Raw genomic sequence first — 20,039 nt, 5'->3', positions numbered from 1 at the left:
CTCAAAAAAGTTTTAAAACTATTGAAGCGCACATTGATTATTTTGATGTAACTGAACATGAAAGCTTTTATTCTTTGATTCCAATTCAAACATAGTGAATTGTTGAATGATTAAAAAGTGCAGACTGCTAATTACATACTCTCATTTCTTATTTAGGAAACAAATCACTTTTCATTACACTTTACTTGAAACAGTCATTTATGCCTAATTATAAATGTTGTAAATGGGAGATTTGGCAAGGTTTAGAGTAGGTCAAGGCATCTTAGAGCGGCGAGAGCCTTTTGTTGGAAAAGGGACAAATACAAAGTCATTAAGACAATGTGAATTATTCAGTGCAAAATTTACTTCCACAATGATTTTTTAACCAAAGTCATAAAACAATGTCAGATAAAGGGCACAAAAGTTGGTTTTAATAACAGATTTTAATGAATAGTTTGCTGTAATACAGAACAGGTCATGAGTACAATTGAAACACATTTTTCCCCCTCTGGCTTGTTGCAAAGAAAATCACTAACAGGGCTTGACTGCAAATGTCTCTTAGTGAAGTTTCCATCCAACAAGCAGATAACATGGCTTTAACATTACAGAACACTGTCAGGATTCACCAGTCATCAAGGCAAAAAATGTTCAAAAACCAGAAATGACAGCGTACATATTTTTGGAAGAAATGGAAATCTTTTCACCCGCACAACCTTCAAAATCAGAGTAAGTTTAGCATGAATGCTTATTTCTGAAGAGAGCAGAGGAATGTCTTGAATATTGCACACAGACAGTTTGTTCAGCTTGGGGGAGGAAAGAAGAAGAGGCCATACCTGACCATGTATGGTGGTTTGCATGTACAAAATATTCAGATTAAGGTAACTGGTGACCTGTCCATTCACAGATGAGATACCCTTCCCTTTACCTCAAATCACAAAGCCCCACTGCTGACCAGGGAAAAAAAGCTGATATTTGCATTTCAGCAGACTAAAGATATTAAAAGAATGAGAAAATTGAGGGAAAGAATAAAAGCTACAATTACTACCATTTATTATTAATAATAAAGACATTTTCATGATAAGATTTCTCTATTGAAACTGGAATATGTCAAACTATTTACATTCCAGTAATCGGGTTTTTTTTGGTACCTTGAAGTCCTTTTAATAGTCTTGCATTCATTTGTTAGATAAAGGATTATATACACAAACTGATTATCACATTGCTGGAGACTGATTGTGTCCAGGTAAAGAGGTAAAGAACCAACAAAATTTTTAATGATTATATTCTGGATTTTAATTATTTTCTTGGGATTCTGACTTAAAGGCCATTACAATAGGTACAAAAATTATTTTTGATATGAAGTGTTTCTCCCAACCCATGTAATCCTCCCTGTCCTGTGATTTCAGTAAGAGTTAAAATTTATCAATATTTAAAAAGGCTTTCAGGTGTATCTCACAAACAAGATGCCAATGTAAAGGATTTTACTTGAAGAACCTCTGTTAGGAAACAGACATACACATTCAATAGCACAGATCTTGCCAATTACCAGATCGCTCCTCAATACAAAATATGCCATATTCTTCACAAAACTTGTTCTTATAGCTATAAAAATTTAAGACAACCTATCTTCATGTGTTTCAAGTACTATTTTGTGCAGCCTTCACACCTTCATCTAAATTAATGGAGTCTTTCCAGCCTTCTCATTTACTAAAGTTGGCAAAATTGGCAAAGGCATCTTGCTTGGATTGCACCATTGCAGGTGTCATGTTAGCATTGAGACCCATGGCAGGAACACCCATCCCCATGGAACCTGTTATGGCCACGCCAGTTGGAGCCATTCCCATGTTCATTCCCATCATTCCTTGGTTCATCACACTATTCTGAGGCATGCCCATAGGATTCATCCCTATGGCATTAGTCCCCATCATGTTTGGCATCCCCATGCCAACTGGCACACTGCCAGTCAAAGATGTTGTTCCTGGAAGTCGTGGAGGCACCATGCTGGTTGGTGAGTTAATGGACACGGCTGAGAAGCTTTGAGCCACAAGGTTCACTGGTTGCTGTGTGCCTGCAAAGGAGAAAATAATGTAAGTTGAATATTTTTCCCCCTTTTAAAACCCTTCCTATATTTTGCTGCATCTCTGCCTCCACGTGTCTACATAATGTCATAGAAAAAAACATCAGCATCACATTCTTGAGGTTGTGGTCAGATATTGATGGTGGGGTATTTCGGAGTGGTAATACCATTGATCATCAACTAGCATGTACATAGTGTAGGTTTTATTTGCTACTTATTAGCACAAACCTGGATGTTATCCAGATCCATTGCAAGATGACAGAAATTGCTTTGGTTTCTGAGGAGCTGTGATTGGTCTTACAATTATCAATGAACATCCTACTTCTGGTTTTAAAATAGAGGCATAACTGGGCTCAGAGCACTGCCTGGAGAAACCCTTGCACCATACTACTATCTGTTTCATCGCTTTGACAAATGGGTAGTAAACACAACCTTTACAGAATATTCAATATGTTCAGAACAAATTGTAATTCACAGACATGCCCAGATTTGATGAAAATGGTGATTCTAGAAAACATGGAATGATACTTGAATATGACAAATTATCTTTGGAATGACATGTCATATTGACTTTTGGTGTTGAACTAAAAGATCATTAAAGCACTAGGAATGGCGAGAAAAATGGTCAATTTAGTTTCATAGGAATATTAGTGCTTATGATATCTCTAGATTGTTTTGAACTTTTACTCCCAGGACCATGGATTAAAAGATTCCAACTGCTATACTCTGGATGCTGCAGCAGAAACTCTGAACAGGTTACAACGAGCGCGCTATACTAATCAAAGATAGATAGTGCTTACTAAACGAGAGAGAGAATTGGGAACAAAATGTTACCAATTTATCATCTTCAATTCCTGGATTCAAGAATTATGGACATGACACTCGACATGATCTGGAAAACAATGGACCTCATCCTTTCAATTTCCACCTAGATCACTTTGAATTTATATGTCCTTAAAATTGGACAGAGGGAAACATCAAAAATAGATCTGAGCAGAGATTAAAACAGTCTGTTGAATCAGTGTTGGAAGGCAGGTATAAGACGACCAAAGCATGTTGATGTAATGTAGTTCTAATTTTAAAGCTGCATGGTCATTATTTTAGTTATATTATATATTACATCCAAATATGAGATGATAATTGCTTATGTAAATGTGTCCCTTTGAAATTGTCATTTATGGTCAGTGGTTAAACTGCAACAGCTCCATGATGACTGTAAATTAGTATGAAGTTTACATAGGCAATTTCCATTGTAAACTTGCAAGCAACAGTTTACTAGGAATGTAAACAAAGATAAGGTTTTGAATACAGATAATCAATTACAAATAGAAATAAACTAATCAAAATTTAAATCCTTAACAAATAGAATGCTTAACCAACTAGTTTGTCTTCTCCTGCCAGAATTCTTTCCTCCTTCCTAGTGGCAGTGGTTCTTAGCTGACTACATACACCAGCATTGCCTGCCTTTAAATCAGAGAGTACTTACTGAAGTGGCTTAATTCAAATCCATACAATTACACACGAGCAGACTATGCATGGATTTAATTACAACTAAGCTGAAATAAAGTCTGCATATATGTGCTCCCAGTGGATCTGCTCATTCTCAATTCCCAGAGATGTAACCTTACCAGATTCTTCTTTCATCCCAGGTATCTGGGTTTTTGTGACAACTGTGGCACCCTCTAAAAACCAATCATGTTGAAACTGGCTAACTCAACATCAGTTAAAACTGAAGCCCATGATCTTCCCAGTTTGCAGCTCTAATGCTGGACACCATGCCTTAATCAGTCTGCGGATGGAACCTTAATAATTATTTTGATTGTATGCATAAGCCTCCCCCTTTCAACTGAATTCCCCAATGCTAAATTCATGGATGAAAATAGAGTTTTCTTCCATAGTAAGCATCTGAATTATTCTTGGAGCAATTAATGCCCCTGGATAACTGAAATAAAAAGGGTAAGTTTAATTATTTTACATCCAATTGCTAATTAACATCCAGGCAAGTCTATCTCTTTAAATCGGTGAATTCCCTCTACTTCCTTGATCCCCAAGGATACCACCTCAATGGGAACCCCATTGACTGAGCAGATTCAGTTCAAGCAGCACTTAAAAGCATGGCCAGTGGGAACAAGAGAATCTTAAATAATCTTTTAGTAGGGATTCAGGAATCTTCCTACTCAGTGATCTGAAACCATATTGTAAGAATATTAGCTCCCTGTTTGAACTGAAGCTGACACTGCTCATAATTGAGAATGAATCCCAGCACTTGAACTGTTGGCTTCAGGGCTGTGAAGACAGATCATACACACATAGCTGCGAGGAATCAATCTTCCTGGTACAGATATCTATGAAACTGCATGCTGCAAACTCACTTTGCTTTTCAGTAGCAAAACTTTTGCAAACAGTTTAGAACTTTTCATCCAACCCACAAAGCAACAGCTCTATAATCCGGACAAATGTGTATACACACTTATAATTGTATTACAGCACAGAAACAGGCCACTTGGCCCAGTTGGGTATTGCCACAGTTTACACTTCAAACAAGCTTCCTCCCACCTTTTTTTAAAATTCTCAGAACAAGTTAAAGTCCTTCCTCTCTCATACAGTTATATCACCTCAGCCATTTTATGTGGTAGTCTTAATTGTAGTTTAATTTGGAAAAGATCTAAAAGGCATCAAGCTGTGGCTCAGTGGTTAGCAATGCTGCCTCTCAGTGCTAAGAACCTACGCTGGATTCCAGTCTCGGGTGATGTGGAGTTTGCACATTCTTCCTATGCCTGTATGGGTTCCTGCTGGGTGCTCCGGTTTCCTCACATAGCCCAAAGATATGCAGGTTAGGTGGACTGGCCATGCTAAGTTGTGGGGTGTCCAGGCATGTGCAGGTTAGGTTAACCTTGGTAATTGTGGGATTACGGGGATAGTGTAGGGGTCTGGTTGTGATGGCCTTAGGATTGGTGCAGACTTGATGGGTCCCATAGCGTCCCTTCCACACTTTAGGGATTCTATGATTCTAATTCGTAATAGATCCACATCTAGACGGAATGAGATATAAATAAGGGATGGACATTTTCAACTAGACGACTGCCACTTTTCCAAAGGATTACAGTCAAATCCAACATTTGTATTCAGTGCCCCATTAGTTGTGTGCAATAACTGAACTCCTAATCGGCTTATCAAACTCCTTTACTGAAGTAATTTTCTCTTTCTAACTACTTCCTGTTGAATTTTCTTTTAAATTCCCTATAGGACTTATTAGTGACTTGTATATATGACCTGTATTTTGGACACTCAATCACAGGAAATATTGCCTCTGTGATTATGATATTGAATCCTCACAGCTTAGATATTTGAAATTTTATCAAGTTACTCGTTTCATTGCTCAAAGGAGTTTCTCCACTGCAGCTGATATCTGTATCATGATGGTGATGAGCAGGTCACTGTTTATATTTAAGGAGTGAAGGAGGGAATACTTTGATAGCTCTGCGGCCCAAATACCTCAACACTTTGACAAATGTTCATAAACTGCTGCAATACAATTCCAAGGGTAAAACAAGTTACATGCATGGAGATGATGTTTCCTCTGATTGCAAATCTAAAATCAGGGGTCTCAGTCTCAGGATATGGGGTAGGCCATTCAGGACTGAGATTAGGAAACATTTCATCATTCAGAGGATGGTCAACCTGTGGAGGCCAGATCACTGAGTAGTTTCAAGAATTATATTAATATTTTTTTAAATATTGAAGGCATCAAGGACTATGGAGAGAAAGTGAGAACATGGTGGACTTTTTCCCCCAAATAATTGAGAGAATAAAAACTTTAGTGATACTGCTCTAAGTTATATTATGCAATATTCCTAATCATATTTATGTTTTATTTCAACTATTTTCAAGGTAGGATATCCCAAAAATGTCTGGTGCTGACTAGCCCACGAGTTGATTCAGCCAAGCCATCCCAGAGATGGAACTTGTATGTTGAAGGGGAGCCTTACTAAACTGTGGTTGTTTCCTCAGCACCCCAGCTAAGACATAAATTTTGCATTAGTGGAATGGGGACGGCATAATACGGAGGAGGAAATAAGTGCCTGAAAATTTAAACACACAGCACCCAAATCCACCAACACCAGACAATCGCAAATCACTAACTGCATTAAAGAGCAAGCACTAACTTTCTGACCTTGAGGGGCCAGAACAACAAAACAATACCAGCAGTATCTCTCACTTACGTTCTGGAAAATACTTATATTCCAAGAGTGGAAATACTAACAGTTTCAAGTTCCCTTGTCAATGGGTTTGTAACGGTGTTGTAAACATAGAGAGCAGCTCTTGTTCCCTGATTAAAGCAATTATTTCAAACAATTCATTATCCCCTTTAGGTACTGGCAGCTCTGGAGACCAATTCAGAACCAAGCATTTGTGCCACTAGATTAACAACACATCACTGTAATGCTGACAAAACAATTCTGTGTTCTCAGGTTTTAAGAGGATTTAGTGAAAGAGGAGGAGGATTTCTTCAGGCCAATCAGCATTTAGCTTTCTACATGCACTGTGATGAGAGAGGTTTTTAAATTGACATATTTATTTGGCACCTTTCAAGTAATAGAAAGACTAGGCTCTTCAGAGGCAGTATGAAACAAAACTTAATACTGAGCCACAAAGTGGTGTTGGAGCAGATGACCAGAAATTTGGTCAAAGAGGTAAAATTTTAAGGAGTGCCCTGAATGAGAAAGAGGGGTAAAGAAGCAAATGGAGATAACTGTAGCTCTCAGGAGGCCAGAATTAGGAGGTTAGATATCTCAGAAGGTTGGAGACTAAGTCAGACTATAAGTAGGATTTAAAAAGAACGAGAATTTTGAAAACTGAACTGTTTAATTGGGAGCCTGTTTGTATCAGTTAACACAGGAGGCTGAGTGAATGTCATTTGGCAAGATATTTGGATGACCTCAAGTTTACACTGAGCAGCAAATGGGAGACTAGCCAGGAATAGCTTAGAATATTCAAGAAAAGAAAGAATGGATGGGAGATGGACAATGTCAGAAATAGAAATAGGCTTTCATAGTTAGTGTTGGATGTGATTCACCTCTGGATCAAATGACATCAATATTGCAAACAGCTTCAACAGTTGCTACAATTTCAAGAGTAGGGGAAAATAAGAGAAGGGAAAGAGAGGGGGAGAGAAAATCATTGGTGACTGAGTGAGATTTACATAAAGGACTGAAAATAATGTCTTTCCACAGTTCACTAAATTATATGGGGTGCAAAAGAAGGGCCTGTGCCCGAAACGTCGAATCTCCTGTTCCCTGGATACTGCCTGACCTGCTGTGCTGTTCCAGCAATAAAGTTTCAACTTTGATCTCCAGCATCTGCAGACCTCACTTTCTCCTGCAAAAGAAGCACTATATACAATTTAATAATTGTTATAATTAGAGCCCAATTGGGATCCCTACACATTAGGTTTCTGTTTTTGCATTTTTAGAAATAATTAATTTATCTACTTACGAAAACCAAAAAAAAAATCAGGACACAATTTGCATCACCTCTGGCAAGCCAAACTTCAATTGTGTTTACCCAGTAGCTGACACCAACATCTTAATTCAAAAATGTCTCAAATCACTTCACAGAACAAATTATTTTTAAGGTACAGTATCTGCATTGTGGACAGCACATTGACAGAATCCATAGATGCTGCCAAACCTGCTCAGTTTCTCCAGCAATTTTTGTTTTTTTTTGTTTCAGTGACAGAACAGTTTAGCTTTTATAGATAACAACACCATGTTAATCTAAGAAACAAGTCCAAGCAGCCAAGTCCATCCAGTTAACAAGGCAACCCTGTGCAATGTTTTCCCACTTGCAAACTGTTCCAACTCCAGAAAGCAGCAAATAAACGAAGTAAACATGGACAATTCAGCAAACACTCTGCAGAATTCCTTTCCAGTTTCTCATGGCAATTAAACAAAGTTCATGGGGTCCATAGTGACCCAATACTACTTGCGATCATAGCTAACTAGCATGTTGCCCTCCATAGCCAGATGTTTCTGTTTTCTGCAATTTGTCAAGATCCTTTCACACCATAGTCCATTATTTGCCATTACTCCCTGACAAATACTTTGATATGGGTTGACTTTCTGTGGTAGTTTGTCGGTGTAAATGGAGTCCAGAGATGGAAGATTGGCTCCCATTCCACAAAGACCCTTTGCACCCTGGTAATGATCTCCAACCTCTCCCGTTAGGCAGAAAAACACAGATGCGTGAACACACGCTCGTAAACAAAGCTTTTCACTGCTCTTCGGTACATGTGACAGTAAATAAATACAGAATATGCAAGATTTCATACATAAGTGGCATTTCCTTCCATGATATGACCCATCAAGCTTGATTTCCAATGAGCAACGTGGACTGTACCTGTAGATTTTAATGTTTCACATCTGGTACAGAATTCCTTCAAGTGGCACAGCTACATTGAGATCCTTGTCATAATATTGATTGTGTGAAATGATATGCGACTTTCTAAACAAGTGCTCTGGAACCATACCAGAGATAATGGAAAATGCAACTTTCAACTTGAAACAAGTTAAAGTCACACAACATCAGATTATAGTCCAACAGGTTTATTTGAAATCACCAGCTTTCGGACTGCTGCTCCTTCACCTGGCCTCACTTCACCCGACAAAGGACCAGTGCTCCGAAAGCTTGTGATTTCAAAGAAACTTGTTGGACTATAAACTGGTGCTGTGCGACATCTGACTTTGCCCACCTCAGTCCAACACTGGCACCTCCACATCATGAAACACGTCAGACAGGGAAGAAAAAAGGGAACTGTTTGAATGTCACTTCATTTACTATGATGAGGTGTTACTGTATCACACTGGCAGAAGAAATGATTCGGAGATGCCGGTGTTGAACTGGGGTGTACAAACTTAAAAATCACACAACACCAGGTTATAGTCCAACAGGTTTAATTGGAAGCACACTAGCTTTCGGAGCGACGCTCCTTCATCACAATCACCTGATGAAGGAGCATCGCTCCAAAAGCTAGTGTGCTTCCAATTAAACCTGTTGGACTATAACCTGGTGTTGTGTGATTTTTAACTTAGCAGAAGAAAGCCTTCAACTGCAATGAAAAACTGGCAGTGTGGTAAATCTCCCCTACCAAACAACTATAAACATGGACCCAACAACAAATATGAGGGAATGGTGTGGGATTAAATAAGAGGGCAGAGTCTGTTGAAATCAAACAGCTTAATTATCAACTTTAAAAGGTGCAATAATAAGATTAAAGAGAATATGCAATATAAACTAAGTGCCAATTCTAAAAGGTAGTGCAAAAACAGAGAGACAGTTGTATGTATACAAAGCTTTCAAAATAGGTGAAGTCAAGAAGGGTTTTATAACAAGTATGTTGGAGTTTTGGTTTTATGAAACAGAGGTAGAAGGTACAAAAGCAAAAAAATATTGCTAAAACATTTAAAAACATTGGTTAGCCCTCAGTTGAAGCAGTGTTCTCAATTCTGGGCACCACACTAGGGATGTTAAGGCCTTAGGAGGTGAAACAGAAGATTTACTAGCATGGTTCAAGGGATAAAGGATTGCAGTTAAACTGAGAGACTGCAAAACCTGGTAGCATTCTTTGAGTAGAGAAAGTTAAAAGGAGACTGAATGGAAGTTTTAAAAGTCAAAGGGTTTTGGTTGGTTCCCACGCTGGAGGATCATTGTCAAGAGGACATGATTTTGATGATTGTCAATAGGATCAGAGCTAACATGATACACACTTCATGAAGTGTGGTAACCTGGAATGCCTTGGCTGAAAATGTTTTCAAAGGAGATTTTACAGCAACTTTCAAAGGGAAAGAGATAAATATTTGAAAGAAAAATATGCTGCTCTGGGGGACAGAGTATGATCTATGGGATTAACTGGATAGACCTACTTCAAGCGCAACAGTTAACTATGTCTTAACATTACAACAGTAACTATAACATTGGTTAGAAAATGGCTAAAGAAAGCAGACATTGTGAGGAGTGTGACATAAATGTAAGCCATTCCTTCTTTGCTTCCATCATTCTAAGTGTATTTACCTTGTTGCTGCATCATGGTGTTAAGTGATGGTTGCTGGGGCTTGGGAGGTTGCATGCCAGGTGTCAGAAAGTCTAGACTGATGTTAACACTTGGGTCTGACCAAGTTGAAGGCAAGGATGGCTTGGCTGCTTTCTGGTTGTCTTGCATATTCTGTGTAGGTACAGCACCAGCAGTAGGCCTTGACAAAGGTGTGGACAACATCGGCAAAGGCTAAAAGAGAAACAGCAGTTTGTTAATTAAGACAATATATTCAAAACTAGATGACACTGGAATTTTCTTCCCGTTTTCCCTTCTCACTTTCTTCCCCTAGGTCCATCATCTCTGTTTCAAGGTAATGAACCATACAGATGATGTTAATTTCGGATATGGATTCAGTGAAGAAGTGATCTAGCAGTTTTGCTGCTTCAATTAACCTCAGCAGGATCCCACTTCTCAAAATGTCCAGAGACATGTGCCTGATCAGATTTGTGCACAGATTCTGACCAAGAACAATTTTCTTCTGGTTCCAAGGTGTCCACTGTCAAATCATTTGCTGACACTCATTGCATAAGCACATGATAACTGATGGTGGTACAAGGCAAGCAGCCTATATGAAAGGAGGAGAAAGAAAAAGAAAACAAGCTAGGTATTGTCAAATAGACAAAAGTGAAATTTAATGGTTACATCTATTATTAAAGCCTTCACAGTGAGACATTAGATTATAGGATGTGGTTTCACGTCTTCTAATTGGCCTTTGGAACATTTTCCATAGAACTGTTCACTTTCCTTCTTCATTCACAAAATGCTTCTCTTGCCTTTAGTAACCTAACTTTTCCACTAAGGATCTACATGGGATATTCATCTACATTAATATATTGAGAAAATTATGCATTAGTACCCAGTACTAAATAGCTATTTTTCAAACATTACAATGAGCAAAGAACCGTTTTAATTCTATGTATTTTATAGTATTTCATGCATAACTTTATTAATCACTAAAAGGCATCTTAGAACTGTCATGTTGTTTCTAATATTGTACAACATTTGCAGGGCTGAATGGGAATCTATCAACAATCAAATGCTGTATCAATGCTGCATACGATCACTACACACCTGAGCTGATAAGTGCTTGAGCAACCCACTATATTCATGATTGCTTATTCACAAATTCCAGTGCTTCAGCATGAGTCAGTATACAACAAGATGCTCTTTACCCATAAATCTAACGCTGCTAAACGTACCATCTTATGTGTCATTAAGTGTCCTGATACAAAATATTCTCTTCCGCAGATTACTCGCTTTCAGCATGTGTTTTCACTTGACATTGCTCCTTTATTTTTCCTGGTCTTCTAAATATCTGAAATATCTCACAACTCAAACTTAACAAGCTGAAAATTGTAATTCTCCAGAATCCAAATGACAGCACTTCAAGCAGAGATGCAGCTAACACACTCCTGAGCTAAAGTCTGTAATATTTCATATTCAACAAAAATCAGGTTTGGACATTTGAGCTCTAATCTATACACATTACAAACTCCTGGTCACAAACTCACACTCACCTGGGATCTGGATAAGGACATACTGGTACCAGTGTTAGAAATGGTGTTGGAAGCTGACATAGCAAAGTTCATGCTCTGGGATGAGGTCATGGTCGACTGAAAACCAGGCATTAGATCAAACAGATCGGTGGCAGGTACAGGAGCAGGAGCTTGGACAGGCTGCATAGTGTTGTAGAGGTCCCCTCCACTTGACATGACAGGCTGGTTGGATTGGGCTTGACTGAAGGTACTCCAGTCACCAAAATCAGAATTCCCACTTGTTGGTGTGCCTGCGAGCAAATGGATGATAATGAACGGAATGAGCAGTAACCATGAACCTGAAGCAAAGCAGATCCGATATACTCAGCTCCTATTCACGAGATTACATCTTATAGGACTGTGTCTTCTCCACTTGCATATTTTCAACTTCAGCATGATGTCAACACAACAACACTATTAAATCACATATAAGCCACATTTAGAAAAGTTTTACACTGGGGTTACAATTTACAAAGTTATTTTCCCCTCCCACAAATTTGGGGTGTAACAAGTAACTGGAAAAGCTCTCCATTTCAAAAGACAATAATTTCTATTTGCTGTCTAATTTGATGCAAGAAACAGAGAGAACACAGTTATATTTTCTTGATTTGTCAATAAAAGGGTCAAGTTCCTCGCTGACCTGTTGACCAGTCACTGTAATAGTGAGCAAGTGTTACACTTGCCAGAAATATTATTATTCAGAGACATTAAAATAGAAGTCCATCTACTCTTGAAGAAATTAAAAATCTCATGTCAATATATAATGAGGAGTGAGCCCTTGCCATGTCCTAGCATTTCTTTCTCAACCAAGAACTGATGATGACTAGTCATCCATGTCTTTTCTGTTTGACGGTAATTGCTTTGCAAAACATAGCTGCCAAGCTGCCCCTATAACAATAGTTACAATGACAATAATTTACTGTACAGACAAAGTGGGCAGAAATACTACAGTCATGTTAGTGGTGCTATCTAATTACATATTCTAATTAACAGAGTACAGAGAACAGGAGGAAAAACTGACAAGAAAATATTCAATGTTGTTCATGTAAAATTGTATTTTGAGTGGGCTGGGATTAACATAATAATGACAAGTATCGGTGCTGTGTCCGCTACTTTTCATCATTTATATAAATGATTTGAATACGTACATAGGAGGTATAGTTTGCAGATGACAACAAAATTGGGAGGTGTAGTGGACAATAAAAAAGGTTACCTCAGATTACAACGGGACCTTGATCAGATGGGCCAATGGGCTGAGAAGTGGCAGATGGAGTTTAAATTAGATAAATGCGAGGTGCTGTATTTTGGAAAAGCAAATCAAAGCAGAACTTATAAACTTAATGCAAGGTCTGGGGGGGGGTGGGGGGGGTGGTTGCTGAACAAAGATCTTGCAGTGCAGGTTCACAGCTCCTCGAAAGTGGAGTCACAGGTAGATAGGATAGTGAAGGCGGCGTTTGGTATGCTTTCCTTTATTGGTCAGAGAATTAAGTATAGGAGCTGGGAGGTCAAGTTGCGGCTGTACAGGACATTGGTTAGGCCACTTTTGAATAGCGTGTACAATTCTGGTCTCCTTCCTATTGGAAGGTTGTGAAACTTGAAACAGTTCAGAAAAGATTTACAAGAATGTTGCCAGGGTTCAAAGATTTGAGCTATAGGGAGATGCTGCTTTCCCTGGAACATTGAAAGCTGGGGAGTGACCTTATAGAGGTTTATAAAATCATGAGGGGCATGGATAGGATAAATAGACTCCCTGGGGTTGGGGAGTCCAGAACTGGAGGCGTAGTTTTAGGGTGGGGGGGGGAGAGGAAGGACGAGGAAGAAGGAGGAGGAGGAAGAAGGAGGAGGAAGAAGGAGGAGGAAGAAGGAGGAGGAAGGAGGAGATATAAAAAGGGACCTACGGGACAACGTTTTCACGCAGTGTGTGGTACGTGTATGGAATGAGCTACCAGAGGAAGTGGTAAAGGCTGGTACAATTGCAACATTTAAAAGCCATCTGGATGGGTATATGAATAGGAAGGGTTTACAGGGATATGGGCAAAGTACACGCAAATGGGACTAGATTAGGTTGGGATATCTGGTCGGCATTGACGAGTTGGGGACTAAAGGGTCTGTTTCCATGCTGCACATCTCTATGACTATGACACAAACTGTCCCTATTAATATTATTACACAAGGCACTTAATGTCTCTGCAACAGCAATAAACAGAACGAGTTGGCCCGGAGGGTTTGATTTACATACAACTCCCAGGGTTCATTAAGACAGTCAGCAAAGTAGCAAATTGACACATCCAATTTCAAATAAATACAACTTACGTTTAAATAAGTTGTATCTTTTGTTAGTCATTTTGCTTTCGATCCCAAGACCTTGCCATCATGAAACAGCAGATTAAACTACTGTTCAATAAACAGCTGCAGAAAGGGCACACCTTAGCTTTAGCTAAATGGGTGAATAGTTAAGGGGACAGACAGTAAATTAATCAAAACTGAAAAACAGCATCTGCTATCCATCATAATTTCCTGGTGGTGTATTTCAGATGAATCTGAATCCCTACAATTCTCTCACCATTTCTTTCATTTATAAAAATGAATCAGACATACCTTTACAGTTGTAACCAAACAGTAAATGTCAATCTGAACTGTTGGATTATTCAAGTGAATTTCCCAGCAGACGGACATCATCCAGTCTTCACCAAATGACCATTCATGCACACCTTTATTGAATATCAGTATGATCAACCATTAAAAGCCTGGATTGTCATCTTATTCTCCCTAATCCAGGAGCATTTCAGCCAACTTTAACACGACTTGAGTAAGCATAATCAAGAATAGGATCTTTCCAGAAGGGCTGGGTGCCACAACCAGAGGTGCCATTGTTCAGGTCAGTATCAGGAAAATCTCAAACAAGAGGTCAGAGTAGGCAGGAAAATTAGGGAATAAAATGATCCCAACAGTAGGGAAATGGATCCACAAGCATCTTCATATAAAAGTAAATATTTGAATTATTCCATTAAAACACGAAATAAAGTGGAACCTCTTCTGAACTCAAGTTATCCACCACAATTAATGGGCGGCATGATGGCTCAATGGTTAGCACTGCTGCCTCTCAGTGCCATGGACCTGGTTTTGATTCCTGCCTTAAATGACTGTCTGTGTGGAGTTTGCACATTCTCCAGTGTCTGCGTAGGTTTCTCCTGGGTGCTCCAGTTTCCTCCCACAGACCAAATATGTACAGGTTAGGTGAAATGGCCGTGCTAAATTGCCCATAGTATTCAGGGATGTGTAGGTTAGTCAGGGGGAATGGGTTTGGGTAGGTTACTCTTTGCAGGGTCAGTGTGGACTTGTTGGGCTGAAGGGCCAGTTTCAACACTGTAGGGATTCTATATTTAAAAAAAATTCTATTTCGAAGGAGGCAGCCTCAACTAAAAAATGCCATTACCCATAACACCATCTTGTCCTGTGCCTGGTGCTGTACAACTCTTCCAGGAATAAAATGTGAGGATTCTTTGATGAATACAAGGTGAGTTACTTGGTTCAGAATTCCCAGCATTTGACATGCATGTCCAGCTGCAGAACTTATATAGCTAGTCCAGTTCAGTTCCCAGTAACAATCTGAATGTTGATAGAGGGGGATTCAGCAATGGTAATGCCACTAATTGTAAATGGTCAAAAGTTGCATTGTTTCTTATTGGCGATGTTCATTACCTGCCTGCCACTTGTGTGCCCAAGCATGGTGAAGTGCTCTATGTCATTCTGCTTTAAACATGGACTGCTTCAGTATATAAGAAGTTGCAACTGGTGCTGAACAATGACAGGAAGGTAGGTAATTGGTGAAGCAGCTGAAGATTGTTGAGCCTGGGGGGATACTACCCTGAGGAACCGGAGGCTCCTGTGGTAGTGTCACTATCTCCTAACCAGAGGTCCTACTCCAGAGGGGTCATAACATTTCTAAAATAAATCGATTTAAGTATCGAGGAACAGATTTTTATGTAACAGTGGTAATGTCACAACCTGTGAGCTAGGAGGCCCAGGTTCAAGGACCACCAGCTTTTGTTTCTATGTGGCAAATAGTTAGGGTATGGTGTAGACTGTCTGTAAGCGTGGCAGAGGGTTTCAAGAGGGTATTGTTTCTATTGAAGTAATCATCCAAAATGCAGGTTTCTAGTAAAATGCAGCAGATTGACATCATTTCAAAACTTACGGAAAGCTGAAACAGAATCTGAGTTGCCTCCTCCTGCATCAACAATTCGGTGAACTATTTAATATGGGGCTGAAAACATACAGAATTACTTCCTTGTCTTTATATTTCAGATCTACTGCATTTGGCTCAAACTGCATAATGAATAAACTTGAGTTGCTAATGTTTCCAAGATTTGAAAGCATTGATAATAACAAAGAACAACATGGTTTGTTTTGTGAATAAGCATAGAGTGCAACTCCCTGTACTAGGAGCCTGTTCAACATGATTCATCTGTGTTGTAACATGCTGTCAATGTACCCCTGATACTCTTTCTTATTAGGTCTTGGGATCTGTGTGACAGAGCTTATTGCCCTGATGCTATTAAGAATTACCATGTGAAGCTGGAGTCACATGTCGGCTGGACTATATGATAGAAGGTTCCCTTCCCTGAATGGCACTTGTGAAGTAGCTGGATTTTTACAACAATCAGCCTCCTTCATGCCAATTTTATTGAATGCTAGCTAACTGAACTTCCAATCTCTTGGCAGGACTATAATCAGATATGCCTGTGACAAATTTATATCTATTGCTGACTCTTCAAAAAGAGCCAATCGCCTTTTCCACTTCAAAGCCTTCAGAATTTTAAAAAAAACAACCTTAGTTATCCAAATTTCGGATAATCCTCACAAGATCTAAATGTCCCGAAAAACATTATTAGTTATCCAGACAGTTATCAGAACGCTCAGTTATCTGAACAAAATACTCCCTATCCGTCTCATTCGGATAATCGAGGTTGTTCTGTACTTGTGTAAAAATCAAACTCATCTATGATCCAGTGGAAAAACAGTGTCTCAATACTGAGATATGTGATAATGCTTTAGAGGGTGACAAGTGCACAGAAGTTATTCTGGGTGGGGGACTTCATTTCTCATCATGAGGCATGACTTGGTATCACCATTACTTACTGGGCACTTTTAGATTTCCAGGCAATTGACACATAGGCCTACACATCTGGACTTCTACAAGGACCCAACAAATCTTCAGTTGTCCATCCATTCACTAAATCTAAGGGACCAAAAAATTTGACCCATTCAATTTCCTTCAACCTGACAGTTTTCCGCATTCGATCATGACCCAGAACACAAGAATTGTGATGCCCTTTTACAGCTAGCTCAAGTAAGATTGTCTAACAGTATGTGGACTCAGCTGGAGACTCATTGCTCTACAGTGCTCAGAAATAAGCATTACCTTCACTCATTTGGCAGGGCGGAGGAAGGAAGAAAGATGTGCACAGGAGAAAAATAAGATCAGATATTCCTTTTTCACAACGATAATGAAACTACAGTTATCAAGTGTCCTCATTTCACTGGGTTGAGACTCTCAACTCCAACTAGTAAAAAATAAGTCAGTTTTGAGTTGCCTTTGCTTATATTAATTTAGAAGCTGTACTGCAATGGTAATAGCCCCTTCGGAAATCGTTTCTCAAAGAAGATTAATCATTGCTGAACAATTTCAGTCCCTTTAGAAATCATTTTTCAAATTTGATTAATCCTTTTATAACACTTACAGTCCCTCTAGAAATAACATTCAACCCAGATTAATCATTTTTGAATGGTTATGAGACCTTAAAAGCATTTAGGTTATATAAACCTATTACAGGTATCTGCGTCAAGTAGCATTTAAAAGTATGTACATATAACTGGATAAAATGAGCACATGTAAATCAACTTCCTGAGTACTAATTATATATTCTAAATACTCTCAGAACTGGACTCTTAATAAGTACTGACAAGCACAGTATGCAAGAGTATTCATGAATTTCTAAATCCACTTTCATCCATGTTCAAATTGATGGGGAGTGCAGGAGGTGGTTGTTACACACTATCCCTTGATTCCCCCCCCTATTAATGTGAACATCAACCAAACCACCCTAAAAATACTGTGATAGGGTTATTATTTGACAATGTATTTAGAGATATGGGTAACCAGTCAAAAGTAGGACTTATCACTTCTAAATGGTGCTAGGTACATTAATCTTTTAGTGTATGCTGCCAGGCACAGCTCAGCTGGGTTATACACAGAGTTACTACTTTGAAGTGAGATGCAGGACTATAATCTAATGTTGCAGAAAGAATTGGAAGTCTTATCATTTTGGTATCTATATTCATTGTGATCTTTCGTAAGTACAAATGATGCATCACAATGCTTTGAATATTCAAGCAGTCAAACTTTGACCTTTTCGCATTTGTGCTCCTACTTGCAGTTTGTGGAACAGTAATGTGAAATAGGTTTATACAGGTGGGGACAATTTGGATATGACACAAGTAAACCAATTAAGTTCCAGCTGGGATCAGAATGAGGTAGTGTGTAGTAGTTAACTTCATAAGCAAAAATCAAAATTCTTCAGATTAATTTTTATTTGTGTGTTCAAGAAAGTAGTCAGGTTAAAAAAGAATATTTAAAATGTACAAATGTGTTCAGATGCTGATGCAGCAGACAGTTCCTGTGAAAATGCAATGCAGCTGAGCTAGCATTAACCCAGAGGACTTATTTCAAAACGGAACGCAAGGATGATCCCGTACCACATCAAGACAGACAAAATAAGGGGGTTTAGTCAAAGATAGGAATGAATCACAGGATTCAGAGAGGAGATAGATGGCACTGGGGAAAATAGGGATTGGTGAGACCAGGCTAACAGATACTTTGCCATTATGGAATATATGAAAAATATGACGTTTGTCTAAAAAGACTATTTTGGAATTCTAATGAGATATGCGCAGAAATATCTGATGAATCCTCACCGAGTTAAGGAGTGTTACATTGGGGTAGACTCTCCCAATGTTGGCTCCATAAACGATTGTGGACTTCTACCCCAAGACCCCTGAGATTATTTTGTAAAATAATTTATCACAACACCCATTTTCCATCAGATTTGTGATGAAATTAAAATTTTAAACAAATTAGGGCAAATCTCAATGAATGCAGCAATAGTAAAGAGAAATGCATGATGGTAATTTTTCAGAAGATGCTATTACTTTCCAGAATAACTCCAACAGCAAAAATGATACCAGAAGTTACTTCCTGCATACAGCAACAGACATGTAAAGCAATTCAACGAAGTGATTCCTGATTCAATCCCTTTTGATAAGATAACCTGGTAACAGCCCAAACATATGACAATTGGCTTTTGTGCGCATAGCATGATCACAAAAATCAAGGCGGACACTCATGTGCAGTACTGAGGGAGCAAAGCAGTCAGAGCATCATCCTTCATATGAGACATGAAACCCAGGCCCCATCTGTTCGCTTGGTTGGGCGTTTAGGATACCACGTCACTACTTTGATGAATTAGTGAGTTTTCAGTGTCTGAATCAATATTGACCAAAATCAGAGAAAAAAGATTACTTTGTCATTATCACATTGCTGTCACCGAATTTACTGAGTGAAAATCAGCTGCTGTATTTCCTACAGTAACTACACTTCACAATACACTTTATTGGCTGTCATGAGCTTTAAAATGTTCAGTGATCGTGAAAGTGCTCTGCAGATACAAGTCGCTTTTCTTTTAATGCCCATAAATTTAGGTAGAGGAAAATTCAGATCAGCTTCACCATCATTGTCCTGTGACTACTGTTGGACATTCAGATTCAAACGGAAAAACACCTGCTTGGATCAAACGCAAGAAGGGATTTTAGTGCTCACCCAAAGAATCATAGCCCTGGAAGAATCAGTAGCTAGAGGAGAGGGAAAATACCTGGAGAAAGTTGGAAAAATATGGAACCTATGATAGAAAATGCATGGACAAACATACTCTCTTACTGATCCAAATACAATTCAATACTTTCCGAAAATACCTAACAGAAATAGCATCACTTACTTAGCAGAAAGCAAATGCTGTCCAGTTGAAAATACTTTCCTTCAGGTCAGATGATAAATTGCGGCAATGCTTTTTTTTGTGGGTGTATAAATTTCTAAATTCTGCATGTCAGTCTAACATTCCTCTCTTAACCGATATCAGTAAATGAGGTTAATGCAGTGAATGTTGTTGTTTGTGGAACTTTGTTACATGCAAAATGCTGTCACACATTTGAATTTAATTGTGGGGGCTAATTTACTATATTTGAATCTTTGGTGTATGTGCTGAAAGCTTTCATAATGTGTTATATCAATGCTTCAAAA

The 20,039-nt window shown here is 38.7% G+C and overlaps 1 protein-coding gene across 2 annotated transcripts in view; it reads right to left on the bottom strand.

Annotated features, from left to right (window-relative positions):
* Positions 1-403: 403 nt before the first annotated feature.
* The window catches only part of clint1a (clathrin interactor 1a), a 171,709-nt gene continuing 152,073 nt past the window's right edge, over positions 404-20,039 (bottom strand). For both annotated transcript variants that reach the window (XM_043703978.2, XM_043703977.2), the window contains exons 10-12: positions 11,666-11,934; positions 10,127-10,337; positions 404-2,047 (exon numbers count right to left, since the gene is read on the bottom strand). In XM_043703978.2, coding sequence (XP_043559913.2) covers positions 1,680-2,047; positions 10,127-10,337; positions 11,666-11,934 — 848 coding nt within the window. In that variant the 3' untranslated portion in view covers positions 404-1,679. The remainder of the gene's footprint in view (positions 2,048-10,126; positions 10,338-11,665; positions 11,935-20,039) is intronic.

The sequence above is a fragment of the Chiloscyllium plagiosum genome, unplaced genomic scaffold (genome assembly GCF_037043375.1).
Source record: "Chiloscyllium plagiosum isolate Xiang-an unplaced genomic scaffold, Cpla_swu_hap1 HiC_scaffold_16, whole genome shotgun sequence".
Lineage (NCBI taxonomy): Eukaryota > Metazoa > Chordata > Chondrichthyes > Orectolobiformes > Hemiscylliidae > Chiloscyllium > Chiloscyllium plagiosum.
Note: the sequence above shows the minus strand (reverse complement) of the source record. Positions and strands in the feature narration are given on the sequence as shown.